This window comes from Mobula hypostoma, chromosome 6 (genome assembly GCF_963921235.1).
Source record: "Mobula hypostoma chromosome 6, sMobHyp1.1, whole genome shotgun sequence".
Classification (NCBI taxonomy): Eukaryota; Metazoa; Chordata; class Chondrichthyes; order Myliobatiformes; family Myliobatidae; genus Mobula; species Mobula hypostoma.
In genome coordinates, this window is record NC_086102.1 from 171,341,478 (window position 1) to 171,358,807 (window position 17,330).

At 39.3% G+C, this 17,330-nt stretch overlaps 1 protein-coding gene across 5 annotated transcripts in view; it reads right to left on the reverse strand.

Annotated features, from left to right (window-relative positions):
* prpf40a (PRP40 pre-mRNA processing factor 40 homolog A) overlaps positions 1–17,330 on the reverse strand; it is an 85,201-nt gene that overhangs the window by 34,476 nt on the left and 33,395 nt on the right. For all 5 annotated transcript variants that reach the window (XM_063052264.1, XM_063052262.1, XM_063052263.1 and 2 more), the window contains 3 exons: positions 8,248–8,454; positions 7,918–8,029; positions 6,102–6,166 (listed from right to left, as the gene is read on the reverse strand). In XM_063052264.1, coding sequence (XP_062908334.1) covers positions 6,102–6,166; positions 7,918–8,029; positions 8,248–8,454 — 384 coding nt within the window. The remainder of the gene's footprint in view (positions 1–6,101; positions 6,167–7,917; positions 8,030–8,247; positions 8,455–17,330) is intronic.

The following is a 17,330-nucleotide window of genomic DNA, read 5'->3' on the forward strand; positions in this document are numbered from 1 at the left end:
GATCTTTTTTTTTCATTCAAAGGATGTGGGCTTTGTAGGCTGAGCCAACATTTAATTGCTCATTCCTAATTGAAAAGGTGCTGCCTTCTTGAACTGCTGCAGCCCTTGAGGTGTGCTGTTAAAGAAAAACTTCCAGGACAAAGCAATGTATTTCCAAGTCAGGATGGCAATTTCCAGATGGTATTGTTTCAATGTTTTGCTGCCCTTCTTCTAGCTGGTAAAAGTCATAAATTTGGAGGATGTTGTCTGATGAGTCTTGGTGAGTTGATGCACTGCACCCTGTAGATGGTAACAAATCACTGATACTGTGCATCAGTCAAGGAGTTAGTGCATGGTTGTGGATGGGGTGTCTATCAAGTGGGTTGCTATGTTCTGTTATCCAACTTTTTTTGGCGTTGTTTAAACTGCACTCATCCAGGCAAGCAGCAAGTACACCATCACACTCCTGACCCACCCCAGTTCAGTTTTTTGTCAATGGTAACCCCCCAGGACGTTCTCAGTGGTGAATTCAGTGATGATAATGCAATTGAATGTTAGGGGGTGATAGCTGGAATTTCTTTTATTGGATAGAGGATTACAGAACAGAAACAGGCCCTTCAGCCCACCTAATCCGTGTCAAACTAGGCCCAGCAACGTACAGCTGGACCATAGCCCTCCATACTATGTGGGGCTGAGGAGGGGAAAAAAGGATCAGCCATGATTGAATGGCAGAGCAGACTCGATGGACCAAATGGCCTAATTCTGCTCCTTTGTCTTATGGTTTTATACCCTTCTCATAATGGTCCAGATCCCGCCACAAGCTTTGATAGCATTCCTCACTGTCCACTACACCCCCAGTCTTGATGACATCCGCAAATTTACTGATCATTTTACCACATTAACAAGCAAATCATTGATATCAATGACAAACAATGATAGATCCAGCACCACTAATCACAGGCCTCCAGTCAGAGAGACAACCATCTACTACTATTCTCTGGCTTCTTCTGCTAAAACAACGTTGAATCCAATTTACTACTTTATCATGAATGAATGCCTGGAAAAGCCTTTCATGCGAGATTTTACTACCTTTCCTGGTAAACTCAAAAAAAGTCTAAGATTGGTTTGACACAACTTACCAAGCACAAAGGCATGTTGACTAACCATAACCCTGTCTATCCAAATACTTACAGTATATATTTCTTAGAATACCTTCCAATAATTTATCCACTACTGTCAGGCTCACTGGCCTGTAACTTCCTGTCTTATTCTTGGAGCCTTTCTTGAACAACAAAACAAGAGCCATCCTCCAGTTCTCCAGCACCTCACCCATGGCTAAGGACGTCTTAAATACCTCTGCTAGGGCCCTTACAATTTCTGCACTAGCCTCGCAAAAGGTCCAAGGGGATGCCTTGCTAGTCCTGGAGACTTATCCACCCTAATTTGCCTCACTGTGGGAAGTGCCTCTTCTGCTGTAATCCAGATTTACATGATCTCACTACTGTTTTGCCTCAGTTCTATGGACTCTGTGCCCTTCTTCCAAGTAAAAAGAGATACAAAAAAATCTATTTAAGGTCTCCTCCATCTCTTTCAACTCCACACATAGATAACCACACTGACCAATTTTGTCCCTTGCTATCCACCTGGTCTTCATATGTCTGTCGAACTCATTGGGATTCTCCTACACCTTGTCTGCTAGAACAACCACATGCCTTCTTCTGCACTTCTGATTTCTCTTGCGTGTTCTCTTGCACTTTTATACCCCTGAAGCACCTCATTTGTTCCTAGCTGCCTGTATTTGTTATGCACCTTTCTTCTTCTTAATCCCTTGAAAACTAAGGTTCCCTAAACCTTAGCCTCACCTTTTATTCTAACAGAAACATACAAACTTTCACAATTGAAGACCTCTCACTTACCAACCATCCCTTTGCCAGAAAACAACCTAGTCCAGTCCACACCTGATGGATCCTTTCTGATGCCATCAAATTTGTCCCTTCTCCAATTTAGAATCTCAACCCAAGGACCAGACCTATCCTTCGCTATAATTATCCTGAAGCTAAATTACAATCACTGCCATCCCCCCTGTCTCATTCCCTAATAGGAGATCCAGTATCATTCCCTCTCTCCCTCTCTCTAGTTGGGACATCTATATATTGATTACAGAAACTTCTCTAAACACATTTGACAAACTCGATCCAGCCCTTTTACAGTACGGGAGACCCAGTCAATATTTGAAAAGTTAAAAAAACACCTACCACCACCATTTTATACTTTTTTGCATTGTCCACTATCTCACAGCAAATTTGCTCTTCTAAATTCCATTGATTATTGGGTGGTCTATAATACAATGCTATTAACATGGTCAATGCTTTCTTATTCCTCAGTTCCACCCATATAGCCTCAGTAGACAATCGCCAGTCTGTCCTGTCTGAGCATTTCTCTGATATTTTCCCTGATTAGTAATGCCATCAATCCCACTTTAATACCTCCCCCTGTAACATCCAAAATGGTGCCCCAGAAGATGGAGCTGCCAGTCTTGCCCCTTTTGCAAACAAGTTTCAGTAATGGCTACAATATCATAATCCCACATATTGATACATGCTCTAAGCTTATCTGCCTTAACTACAATAATCCTTACATTAAAATAGACGCAACACAAAACATTCATTCCAATATGCTCAATCTTTTTGTTCCTGTTTTTGTCTGCAAGTTTAATATCTACTTTCCCCACATTCACTCTACTATCTGCCCTGGCACTCTGGATCCCATTCCCCTGCAACTCTAGTTTTAACCACACAGAACAACACTATAAAACCTTCCCATAAGAATATTGGTCCCCTCCAGTTCAGGTGTAAACTGCCCCATTTGCACAGGTTCCATCTTCCCTGGAAGAGAGCCTAATGATCCAAAAATCTGAAGTCCTCCCCTCCTGCATCATCTCCTTAGCCATGTGTTAAATTGTATTATCTTCCTATATCTAGCCTCACTAGCATATTGTACAGGTAGCAATCACCCCCTGGAGGTCCTGTCCTTTAACTTAGCACCTAACTGCCTGAACTCACTTTGTAGGATCTCATCATCCTTCCTGCCTATGTCATTGATACCAACATGGATCATGATCTCTGACCATTTACCCTCCCCTTAAAATGCTATGAACTCGGTCCAAGATGTTCCTGACCCTGACACCTGGAAGGCAGCATCTGTGGTGTAAATGTTAGGTACCATTTTCCAGTCACCTATTTGGAATTTGGACCACTTCATTATCTAAGCAGTCATAAACAATGATGAAACATTACGCAATTATTAGTTGTTTGCAAACATCTCTATTTCTGACCTATGGTCATTGAAGCAGCTGATGATAGTTGGGCTTGAAAACTAACCTGAGGAATGGCTACAGAAATATTCTGTGGTTGAGGTGATTAATCTCCAACAATCACAACCACCCTCATTAAATCTAGCTTGGCTAGGACTCTTATCAAATGCTGCTGCCTTGATAGCAAGGGGGTGGCACGTGATGTAGTTGCATCAGCACTGGACTTCAAAGAGAGCGGTCCCGGGTTCAAATCTGGCTGGTTCCTTGCACATTTTATATCTGTGCTGAGTTGTGGGTTGAGCATCAAGCTAGCAACTCGGCCTTGTAAAAAAAAACCAGACAAAATACTACAGAAATGGCAAGGACGCCACCCAATGCGTCACAAGGCATGGAGAAGAATAAAACATAGCAAGGGTAGTTACCCTCACATCACCTCTGAATTCAGCTGTTTAATTAATATTTGGACCAAAGCTGAAATGAGATCAGAAGGAAAGCGGAACACAAAATGGACTTCTGTGAACTGGTTGTTGGCAACCAAGTGCTACTTGATAGAACTATCGATTTCTACTGCTTTGCTTATGATTGAGAATAAACTAATGGGGGCCAGCACGGATTAGTCCTGCTTCTCGCCATCAGGAGGTACCCGAGCAATTTTCCGCATTGTCAGGTAAATGGTAGCGGGACTGCAACAGCTTGGCCAAGGACGAGGATGAATCTTCAGTGCTACTGTTAGAATCTTGTCAAGGTCTGTATCCAATAAATTAAGCTGATTCACTGTGTCAGGTTGAATTAACCAAATTAGCTGAAGACTGGCATCTATTGTGATGGGGAAATCACTGAAGGAGGCCAAGATTGATCATCCACCCGGCTCTTTGACTGAATTTCCTTGGAAATACTTCAGTTTTCCCTTTTTGCTCTGATGTGTTATGTTCTCCATCACTGAGAATGTGGTTAATTATGCAACCTCCTCTCTCCAGTGATTAGTTCATTCGTCTGTTATCATTTAAAACTGGATGTGGTAGAACTGCAGAACTTAGATCCGACCTATTTGTTGGCTCTGTTTATTGTATACTGTTTTTGTTGTTTGGCACGCAAGTAATCCTGCCTCACTAGGTTGATTCCTCATTTTGCAGTATGCCAGGTACTATTCATGGCGTACCCTCCTACACTCTTCACTGAATCAAGGGATATTCTACGCCATGAGGTTAAAGGTTGCAGCTGAGTAGAATTTTGTTGCTGCTGATGTCCTGCATTGCCTTGTCAATGCACTTTTCTGAGATGCTTACAGTCTGGTAATAGGTGCAGCAAGACACAAAAAAGTGTATTTTTACTATGAAGACAAAACTTATTCTCCACAAAGACTGTGTGGTGGTCACTTCTACTGATGCTGTTGTGGACAGATGCATCTGTACCAGGTAAATGGGCAAGGAAGAAATCAAATAGTTATTCTCCTGTTGTTGGTTTCTTCATCATGTCACAGACTCAATCCAACAGCGAAGTCTTTTAACACCTGGTGGTGCTACCAAGCCGCTGTTGGTGATGCATACTTAAGTATCCCATCCAGACTACAATCCATGCCTTTGTCACTCTCTGTGCTTCTTTCCAGTGGTGCTCTACATGGAGCAATATCGATTCATGAATAGAGAAGGGTGGTAGATGTAATCAGCAGGTTTTCTTGTCCAAGTTCAATCTAATATGAAATTTCATTGGATCTGGAGTCAATGCTGAGGATTCACTGGGCAGTTGGGAGAGGACTGCATACCACTGTCACTGTCCTTCCGGTGGGACAGGACATAACCAGGATGAGGATGATGATGTCTGGGACATTGACCGCAAGGTATAATACTGTGAGTATGACTATAGCCTAGGAATATGCTGAAAGAAACTTGGAAACAACCACACACTCAGTGGATTAGTGTAAACGGCTATTCAGATATAGGAATGGATGTGGTGAGTCAACAAGTCAGTTTCTGTGCAGCATGACTCCATGACTCTAACGCTACTACTACTACCTCAACCCTGATATAAGGTAACACCTCCAGACACCACATGCAGATTATAATATACTATCATAGAGGCATCACTGGGGTGGATAAAGGATCTTTCAGCAAATATACCTTAAAAATATGACAAATGATCATAAAATCATATTGATTTTAAGGGTTAAAGGGTCATAGGGATAAGGTCAGAGAATGGAGTTGAGAAAAGAAAGCAGAAAACAACCATGATTGAACGGTGGAGCATTTCTGATGGGCTGAATAGCCCAATTCTGTTCCTGTATCTCATGGTTTTATAATGTGAACTAGAAATTACAATGATCAAAGTGACCTCACAGAACATTTCTAAGTGAAGTACATTACTAGAGTATGCTATATTTATCTTCAGATCAAGAAATAACATTTGAAAATAAGAATTTTGGGATGAGATAAAGGAAGAGTGGAGACAATTATATAAAAAACCCTCATTATCAACCTATGAGATGTGGACAGATGCATCTGTACCAGGTAGATTGGTGAGGAAGAGATCTATGCTTGCAGGATCCTCTTGACCTAGAACTGAAAGATTGTGCTTCCAAACACTCAAGAGAATAGGTTTCTGTGTGTATATTTATTTCAACAATCTCAGCATGTTAAATTATTGTAGGCACCATGGAACAGAAATCTCAAACGAAGGTATATTCCATTCTGAATGCTTTTACAAATATCTTCAGTTTTTTTTACTACATGCATTAAAAAACTTTGGTTTCTTTTAGTTGGACATTTGGATTCACATTAAGCAAAGGGTCTCAACATTTTAAGTAGAAACTTACCTATATCTAGGGTCATTTATAATCATCTTCATTGCTTGTTCCCATGAGGCATTTGACTGAACACCCTAAAGAAACAGAAACCTTAATTGTATATCTAATTGGAAAAGTTAGGAAGAAAGACATTCATTATCCCAAATAAAAACATAGAAAGTTTCACCCAGCTTGATTTCTGCCAAAAGAACATCTAAACCCTTTCTTCATTCCATTCTCCAGCTGATTGTTATTGTTGCCCTACAAATTGCAAGATTAATATAATATTGATCACATTTTAGCTTGCATGTTAGTGCTTCCCAACCCCATCCTGCCCTGTGCCTTACATTGCTGCACCATCTTTCTTATTGATGTCTGTAAAGTTTGGTCGCACACCTGGAAAATCATGCTGAACACATTGTTTGAGCAGTTATTAATGCTCTCTCATAAATGGTTAATTTTCAATTCAGACTGTTCTAGTTTCCACCTATACACAAAAACATGATTCATGACTACAGTACTGGATCCCCAGTTTGAACATAGCTTGCACTCCCCTATATCTAAAGACACTCACTTCAATTGTGCAGTTACCAAGACCACCACTGATCACCACTGGTGCTCTCCCCAATGTGAATAAGCCACCGCTTGACTGAGGGAAGCTGCTTGGGATGGCAGGCTGGAACAAACAGCGAGGCTGTTTAGGGCTGAAATGTAGTATTTAGGACCGTATACTTGCTTCCTTGTTTGACTGTAAACTCTCTCCAGTTCACAGATTTCCTTGTCTAAATGAGCTCAAAAGCTCTCGGATTCAGATGTTCGAGTCAAATTATAACTTATTTGTTTATTGAGATACAACACGGAATAGGCCCTTCAAGCCGCACTGCCCTGCAACCCCCAATTTAACCCTAGCCTAATCATAGGACAATTTACAATGACAAATTAACCTGCGAACCAGCACGTCTTTGGACTGTAGGAGGAAACTGGAGCACCTGGAGGAAACCCACGCGGTCACGGGGAGAACATACAAACTTCCTTTCAGCCGGCGGTGGGAACTGAACCTGGGTGGCTGGTACCGTAAAGCGTTGTGCTAATCAGCATGCTACGGTGCCACCCCAATATTTCCACTGACACTCAAAACCAACAATGGTAGCTTTTCCTACCCCATTTTCTCCAAGGTCTTTATTCTCTCTGCTAGATCGGCATTCTCCATTATAGCTGCACTAGATCTTTTCCACAAGGGAAATGGAATAATTAACTTGCTGTGTTACTTTATCAAAATGGACACTCTTCCACTTCCTTTACTACCTGTTTTTATTATCCACGCAAAGATAGTATCACTTTTGAGGAGAAAAAATTTACTTAAGCTTTCTCCTATTTTGCATTCTGTATTTGCTGGTCACAAAAGAAATAGGCAAACACACTAATTTCCTTTTTTAAAATATTGCATAGCCTACCATGATCTGGGATTCACCACTCAAAGAAGAGATAAAAAAAAACTATGTTAACATTAACTTCCATTAGAGAATTGAATATATATTTGGAAAAAAAATCTATTAGGCCCTGGAATAGAACAAGATAAAATAGTTCTTTATTACTGTGACACGTACTGATGTATAGCGGAAAGCTCATCTTGCATACTGATCAAATCATTACACAGTGCATTGAGGTAGCACAAGGTAAAATAAGAGACTGCAAAATAAAGTGAACAGCTACAGAGAATGTGTACTGTAGGGAGACAATAAGGTGCAAGATCCTAAGGTACACTGAAAGAATCTTGCATGTTTTAAAATACAAATTCAAGATGAGAGTTTAATTAATGATTAAAATATAATTTCACAGCCAATACCTTTTCTTTCAACAGTTCTTTAAATGCTTGTTTTGCTTCCTCTTTTGTGTTCCAAGTATACGTTTTCCTGACTGGCTCTTTCTTCACCTCCTCCTCTTTCTTGGGAACATCACTATGGGTAAATGTTATCAAAATGAACATTAAGTCAAAACTCAGAAAACAACTACAAAACAAGTAAACAAATGCAGCAGAATTATTAACAACATAACTATTAAGGTACATATTGAGTATCTGTTCTTACAGTTAATCATATTTCAATCATATTTTACAATAATAATCTACATTATGTTAGACAGTTCACCCAAACTGAACAGTAACAAAAGTTCATACTTTTCTTGAACTTCCTGCTTTGTGGCTTCTTCTACTGGCTGGGATGTGATTTCTACAGGTTCAGGTTCAGGCTGCTCAACAGCTACTGTTTGCTGCTTTTCATTATCATCGGTAGTTGTAACTTCATTCTCAGTAACTTCCACTGGGGTGGTGGTTGTTGCCTCTTGAACAGAGGTTGATACTGTAGACACTGAAGCCTCCTTCACCCTGTTGAAACCATTCATCAGATGATAATTAGGTTAATATTCACAAACAATACTTTTCATAGTTCATTTATATAACTAAAATGAAAGACCAAGTCAGCCGAACTAAAGCAGTACATATAACAGATGCATGTTATCTTGCAACCACAGAATTCTTAGGAGTCAATTACCTTTCTACGTCTGCTGCAACCTCATAACAAATCAAAAGTTACTTTTGAGCAATCAAGTCAAATGCAGACAACTTCTTCATTCAACAACTTAGCTAGGACCAGGAATTTTCAAGTTGGGGAAGAGGGTCCAAACAACATTCTCTCCACCCCTTGATTCAACTAGACATCAGTCATCATCTGATTAGTAACAAGTAACATTTGTGCCGGGCAAAGACCATCTCTATCAGGGAAAAGACTAAGCACCTAACACTGATGGTGCATGCCATTATTGTTGGACAGTCCTTATTATCAAAAGAGCTCTTCACATCCTACATAGCTAAGTGCAAGTAGAAGAAAATAACATGTAGTGACTACCTGCAGAGGGCTATATCCAGCACAATCCGACCCAAGAGCATTTCAATATTTAATCAAATGCTTTCACTATTAACCATATAACAATTACAGCACGGAAACAGGCCATCTAGGCCCTTCTAGTCCGTGCTGAACGCTTACTCTCACCTAGTCCCATCTACCTGCACTCAGCCATAACCCTCCATTCCTTTCCTGTCCATACACCTATCCAATTTTTTTTTAAATGACAAAATCGAACCGGCCTCTACCACTTCTACTGGAAGCTCATTCCACACAGCTACCACTCTCTGAGTAAAGAAGTTCGCCCCTTGTGTTACCCCTAAACTTTTGCCCCCTAACTCTCAACTCATGTCCTCTTATTTGAATCTCACTACTTTCAACGGAAAAAGCCTATCCACGTCAACTCTATCTATCCCCCTCACAATTTTAAATATCTCTATCAAGTCACCCCTCAACCTTCAACGCTCCAAAGAATAAAGACCTAACTTGTTCAACCTTTCTCTGTAACTTAGGTGCTGAAACCCAGGTAATATTCGAGTAAATCTCCTCTGTACTCTCTGTATTTTGTTGACATCTTTCCTATAATTCGGTGACCAGAACTGTACACAATACTCCAAATTTGGCCTTACCAATGCCTTGTACAATTTTAACATTATATCCCAACTCCTATACTCAATGCTCTGATTTATAAAGGCCAACATACCAAAAGCTTTCTTCACCACCCTATCCACATGAGATTCCACCTTCAGGGAACTATGCACCATTATTCCTAGATCACTCTGTTCTACTGCATTCCTCAATGCCCTACCATTTACCATGTATGTCCTATTTTGATTAATCCGACCAAAATGTAGCACCTCACATTTATCAGCATTAAACTCCATCTGCCATCTTTCAGCCCACTCTTCTAACTGGCCTAAATCTCTCTGCAAGCTATGAAAACCTACTTCGTTATCCACAACACCACCTATCTTAGTATCATCTGCATACTTACTCATCCAATTTACAATCCCATCATCCAGATCATTAATGTATATGGCAAACAACATTGGACCCAGTACAGATCCCTGAGGCACACCACTAGTCACCAGCCTCCAACCTGACAAACAGTTATCCACCACTACTCTCTGGCATCTCCCATCCAACCACTGTTGAATCCATTTTACTACTTCAATATTAATACCTAACAATTGAACCTTCCTAACTAACCTTCCGTGTGGAACCTTGTCAAAGGCCTTACTGAAGTCCATATAGACAACATCCACCGCTTTACCCTCGTCAACTTTCCTAGTAACTGCTTCAAAAAATTCAGTAAGATTTTTCAAACATGACCTTCCACGTACAAATCCATGTTGACTGTTCCTAATCAGACCCTGTCTATCCAGATAATTATATATACCATCTCTAAGAATACTTTCCATCAATTTACCCACCACTGACGTCAAACTTACAGGCCAATAATTGCTAGGTTTACTCTTAGAACCCTTTTTAAACAATGGAACCACATGAGCAGTACGCCAATCCTCCGGCACCATCCCCGTCTCTAATGACATTTGAAATATTTCTGTCAGAGCCCCTGCTATTTCTACACTAACTTCCCTCAAGGTCCTAGGGAATATCCTGTCAGGACCTGGAGATTTATCCACTTTTATATGCCTTAAAAGCACCAGTACTTCCTCTTCTTTAATCATCATAGTTTCCGTAACTACCCTACTTGTTTCCCTTACCTTACACAATTCAATATCCTTCTCCTTAGTGAATACCGAAGAAAAGAAATTGTTTAAAATCTCCCCCATCTCTTTTGGCTCCACAAATAGCCCTCCACTCTGATTCTCTAAGGGACCAATTTTATTCCTCACTATCCTTTTGCTATTAATATAACTGTAGAAACCCTTTGGATTTATTTTCACCTTACTTGCTAAAGCAACCTCATATCTTCCTTTAGCTTTTCTAATTTCTTGCTTAAGGTTCTTTTTACATTCTTTATATTTTTCGACCACCTCACTTACTCCAAGCTGCCCATATTTAATGTAGATCTCTCTCCTTTTCCGAACCAAGTTTCCAATATCCCTTGAAAACCATGGCTCTCTCAAACTTTTAACCTTTCCTTTCAACCTAACAGGAACATAAAGATTCTGTACCCTCAAAATTTCACCTTTAAATGACCTATATTTCTCTATTACATTCTTCTTATAAAACAAATTGTCCCAATCCACTCCTTCTAAATCCTTTTGCATCTCATCAAAGTTAGCCTTTCTCCAATCAAAAGTCTCAACCCTGGGTCCAGTCCTACCCTTCTCCATAATTATATTGAAGCTAATGGTATTGTGATCACTGGACCCGAAGTGCTCCCCAACACATAGCTCACCTCCGTCACCTGACCTATCTCATTCCCTAACAGGAGATCCAACACTGCCCCTTCTCTAGTTGGTACCCCTATGTATTGCTGCAAAAAACTATCCTGCACACATTTTACAAACTCCGAACTATCCAGCCCTGTTACAGAATGGGCTTCCCAGTCTATGTGTGGAAAGTTACAATCTCCCACAATCACAACCTTGTGCTTGCTACAAGTACCTGCTATCTCCTTACAAATTTGCTCCTCTAATTCTCGCTTCCCATTAGGTGGTCTATAATACACCCCTATAAGCGTTACTACACCTTTCCCATTCCTCAATTCCACCCAAAAAGCCTCCCTAGACGAGCCCTCTAATCTATCCTGCCAAAGCACCGCTGTAATATTTTCTCTGACAAGCAATGCAACACCTCCCCCCTTGCCCCTCCAATTCTATCACACCCGAAGCAACGAAATCCAGGAATATTTAGTTGCCAATCACACCCCTCCTGCAACCATGTTTCACTAATAGCAACAGTAATTATTCTCGTAAAGTTAACTGGTGAATGTATACCTCAGTTATGGAACCAGATCATCCAACCTTGAGACAGGAGAAGTTATATTGGGGAATAAGGAAATAGCAAAAGTAATTAAACCTGAATTTTGTATCTGTCTTCATAGAAGGCACAGAAAATTTCATGGAAACAATGAATGACTCGGGGTCGATAGTAAATGAAGAACTCAAAGAAATTAATATCAGTAAAAACTGGTAGTAGGGAAATGAACAGAGGTAGCAATAAATCCCCTGCACTTGATGATGAGTATTCCAGAGTTTTCAAAAAAGGTGGTAATTGATGTACCGTGGTGTTATCATCTAGAATTCTACAGATTCTAAAAAGGTGCTGACAGATTGAAAGGTAGCAAGTTCAACCCCCCCCCCCCCATTCATGTATGGAGGGAAAGAGAAAGCAGGAAACCATATTAGGGTTAACCTTACATTAACAGACAGAAAACTGCTGTAATCTACAATTATGAAAATGGCAATCACTTTTGACAAATATTAAGATTATTTTTGAGGTTGCAACCAGAGTTAAAAAGGGAATCCAGTTGATGTGGTATATCTAGACCAAGGTTTTGTGAAACCCTAGGATTCCGTGAGTGGTCACTCGGGGTTCCACAAGACATTTTGATTTAAACAAACATTGTTCTTTGAACTTCAAACAATGCGTGATGCTCGTGCTTGCAGTAGGACCATGTTTATTTTGTTCAGCCCATTTTCAGTTTTTAACGCGAGGTGGGGGGGGACTGCTGATAATTGATGAGCGCTGTATTGCATGGAGGGGAAGACAGCAGATGGATGACGAGTGTTAAGTGCATTTTCTGAGCATTGAATAGCCTCTCCCTACTGAATTATCTCCCCTAACTTCCCCTTATGCACCGCTGATTGACTTATGGGAGTGAACAAACTACCAGTGTAGTAGAAAATTGGAGGGAAATTTTCATTCTAAAGATAGTTTAGTGTGGTGATTTTTGAAGAGGAGGTGTGAGATGAAAGAGGATTTCCCCTGGGATCAATAAAGTATGACTATTCCAGGCCTAGGCCTAGGCACTACAGACAATTCTGATAAGGTTAATGAAGAAGAATTACAATCTTGAGTCTTTTCACTGCACTAGTGCAACAACCAACACAAAAAAGCCCGTTCTTTATAATGTAAGCTACTTATCATGGGTTTTACAGGGCCCAGTGATCCAAATTGTCCTATTCCATTGTGCTTAGTCTGTGACAAACAATTTATAAATGTAGCTATGGCTCCAGCAAAATTGAAAAGACACTTAACTATAAATGACAACCATAAGACACATAAAAGTGCTGATTATTTTAAACAACTTTTGGAACCTCAAAACAAACAGATTAAAGCTTTTGAAAATAAAGTCACAGTCAGTAAAGAGACTCTGGAAGCAAGTTACTTAGTAGCTTTAAGACCAGTTCACTCGAGAATATCTAAAAAACTGTGTGACCAATCACACCAATCTGCTACATACAGAAATCCAGTGGCTTAGCAGAGGAAGCGTTCTCAACATGACGTTTGAGCTGAAATGTGAATTGCAGGAGTACTTTCGATAAAATAGTAGGCCAGGTTTTGCTGAGTGCTTTGAAGATGAAAAATGACTGCAGAAACTAGCCTCCTTAACAGTCATTTTTCATCATATGAACCAGTTGAATAAGTCGCTGCAAGGCCCTGGAGAAGATGTTTTAACTTCAAGTGACAAGATTCTTGGATTTAAAAGGAAACCGAATCTTTGGAAAAATCATGTTGCAAAAGGAAATCTTGAAATGGTTTCATTGCTGCTTGGGCTAAAGTGAGGAAGAATATCAGAAAGTCTCGAGTCTTACTTAAAACCACCTAGAAGAATTACAGAACAAAATTCAACAGTATTTTTCCTCCCTTTCAACACAAGTGTGTGATTGGGTGAAGGACCCTTTTTCTGAATCTTCTGCTCAGCCTGAGAACTTGACTTTGAGAGAAGAGGAAGAACTTTGTGAGTTGCACTTGATCATGCACTCAAGAAAAGATTTACTGATCTGCCCCTGGAAAAGTTCTGGATTTCTGTGGAAGAGAGTATTCTGCCCTCATAGGAAAGCAATGAATATTTTGCAGCAGCTTTCAACTTCTTACATCTGTGAGCAAGCTTTTTTCTTGTTTAACAAGCACCAAAAGCAATGATAGAAATTGCCTCATTTCAATTGAAGGTGAAATCCGCGTGTAATCATCTCAAGTTTGACCCAGAATTGAGATTTATTATGTTTGCCTTATGAGTTATTAAAATTTATGAAAGGGAAAGTAAGAGATTAATTTCAAGAAAAGTAAGTTAAGCTTAACTGTTTTTTTCTCCCCCCCAAGAAAAGTTGGCTAAAAATTCATTCTCTACTCAAAAGAACATTGACAATTATTTTTGGATTATTATATCCACAACTTACTGATCACAGTAATGTATCATGAACTATAGATATAGTATTTTTTATGCAGGGGTTCCCTGAGCCTTGAAAATTATTTCAAGGGTTCCTCCAGGGTAATAAGGTTGAGGAAGGTTGATCCAGACTTTCAGAAGATCTCTGACTGGTTCTTTAAATGGTCAGGTAACAGTGCGAATAAATAGGCCAATTTCAGATTGGGATGCTATAAACAGTGGGACCCAGCTGTTCATAATTTATAGCAGGGGTAGGCAACCTACGGCCCGCAGCCCCCGGAAGGTATTTTGATCGGCCCGTGAGCAAATATTGAGATACTATGCTTGTCGACCGCGAGCGATTTTTCCTTATTCTGAGTGTTTCACACGACCACACTGATGGACATGCATGGTGTCTTGTTACACTGGCCCCAGGTTCCGTTTTGTTCCAAACCAAACACTGGTGTATACGAATGACGGGAAGGCAGACTACTTTATTAATATGTATTAGATACTCCCTGTGCACGCGCAGGTTTTCAGATGAGATCGTTCAAATCTGTAAACAGAAACAGCGTCACTGTGTTTTAACAAGAAATCCACACTAAATATCCAGATATTTACATGTGCTACGATACTTGTTGAATAACTCGTGTTTTGAAATAAAATCAAAGAAAAAAATTCCAACGGCAATGAATGCAAAACGCAGGAAGGTTGACACTGAGTGCCAAAAAAGCAGTGAAAATGAAGGAAATACCCGTGCCAGCTACGAAGTCTCAAAACGTATTGCAGAAAAGATGAAGCCTTTTACAAATGGAGAGTTTGTCAAAGTATGTTTACTAGCAGTGGTGGATATCGTTTGTCCTGAAAAGAAATCTTTATTTGCATCTATCAGACTGTCAGCAAGAACGATCAAAAGGCAAGTTGAAGAAACGTCAGCAGATGTTAAAAGTTATTTAAGGGATGCCTGCAACGAATTGCATTTTTTTTTCAATTGTGCTTGATGAGAGTAGACTTGAGAGACACTGCTCAACTTGCAGTGTTTGTGCAAGGAGTCACCTCAACTTTTCACAATTTTGAAGAGTTTATTCAATTAATTCCTATAAAGGACACGGTTGCTGGAGCAGACATTTTTGAAGCTTTGCTGAAAATGATGTCAGAAATGAAACTTAACGTGTCGAAGCTAATTGGCATCACAACTGATGGGGCACCAGCACTGGTGGGACAGAAAAACTAAACTGAGTTCTTTGATTACTAATTGGCATCCTCGTAAGCACAAATAATTTTCTAGCATTGATTTGAGGTAAAACATAACTAGATGTATTTAAATGGATAATTCCCATATTTCAAGTTTTTTATGGCATTTATGTGGCCCACCGTCTGCTCATTAATATGCGATCCGGCCCACAGAGGCAAAAAGGTTGCCGACCCCTGATCTATAGTTATGACCGAGATGAGGGAATCAAGTACAAGATAGCCAAGTTGCTGATAATACAAAGCCTGCACTGTGACGAGGATGCAAAGGAGGTTTCAGGGAGATAGAAAAAAAGGCTAAGTGAATGGAACAGCATATAGCAGATGGAACAAACTGGCACTGATGCTGTTTCTCCAATTTTGCACAAAATAGCAAGTTACATCACCAAATCCAAAATGTCACCCATTTTGTGTAGGAATGTCTTTGTTTACAGCAGGAAAGTAGAGCCAGCATTCAGGAAAACACACCACAAAATTCAGTATAAATATGCCATCTTGTGACTTTTACGTATGTGGGTGACACATTTGTGGGAGAGATAACAGACCAGCCCATGTATTCTTTATTAATCAAGATGAAATGAATAACAAAACTCCACATAATTTACCATGGTATTCAGCCATGAAAATATTTCATATTTTTTTATCATTGCTGAAAATTTTATTTTTAAAAGTTGAGATGAATTTTGTAGTTGCACTGTACTGTTGCCACAAAACAATTAAACAGCATATGTCAGTGATAAAACACTGAATTCTGATTTTAAATTTACTGTCATCCAAATGGAGCTCAAAACATGTAGTTCCCAAAATGCAACAATTCTGAGAAACCAACTGTTGCAGATACTGGATATTCATTGCATAAGAGCAAAATTTGTTCATGCATTACAAATGACACTGATTTGTCAACAGCAATTTAAATTCCATCTGAGTTCAGCACTTACGCAATGATTAATGACCTCACAGCTTTCAATTATATATAAATAGTACATGATTTTCTTTGGGCACCAGTTTAAAAGAACTTGAAGACTGCGACTGTATGCTAGATATATCCACAAAGAGTTTCTTCTATTACCATGATCTTTGTTCTTAGTGTTGTATAAACATTTGTTCTTCAGTTCTACCACAAAGTCTGCCCACAAACTAAATTAAGCATTAACGATGTTTAAAAAGTATCTTTGATCAGCAACTGATTTTTAAAAAAATTCTCAAATAGTTTATCAATAAAGGGAATAATTCACAATAAAACATGTCTATTGATTGCTTTCCAACTTATTTTCTAAAGTTCTCAAAAAGCTTAAGAACCGAGAACTTTAACCACATAAAGAAAAAATTTGCATGACTAAATGGGAAGAGGGCTGGTGCTCACTGAATGCCTCTTTCAAAATGCTGGTTGAAAGACCCTATAGACTATTTTCTTTTTTAAAAAAATTTTATTTATTTATTTATTTATTTATTTGGATAAGAAGTTCACAATTATCATGTACTTTTTTCACACATATAACCTTTTCCATTTTTTTATATGTATAAAACTACAATTATTTATACATTCTTAAGTACACATTGAGATGATATAGAAGCAAAATAAACATTTAAATAGATAATTATGTACTGTGGTAAATCTAACCTATTAGGCTAAGTAATGAAATTAGTTGTTAAGAAAAATGGTAATAATAGTTTCCATACAACCCTTCTGGACCATTTCCACTGGTCCAAAATGTTGCATACAAGCCTATATACCAACCATTGTAGGTGTTTATATCCCACTTTGTTCGTGCTTGTTCCTGCCCGCAGACATAATTATCCAATCCCTATGTACTTATTTACTTA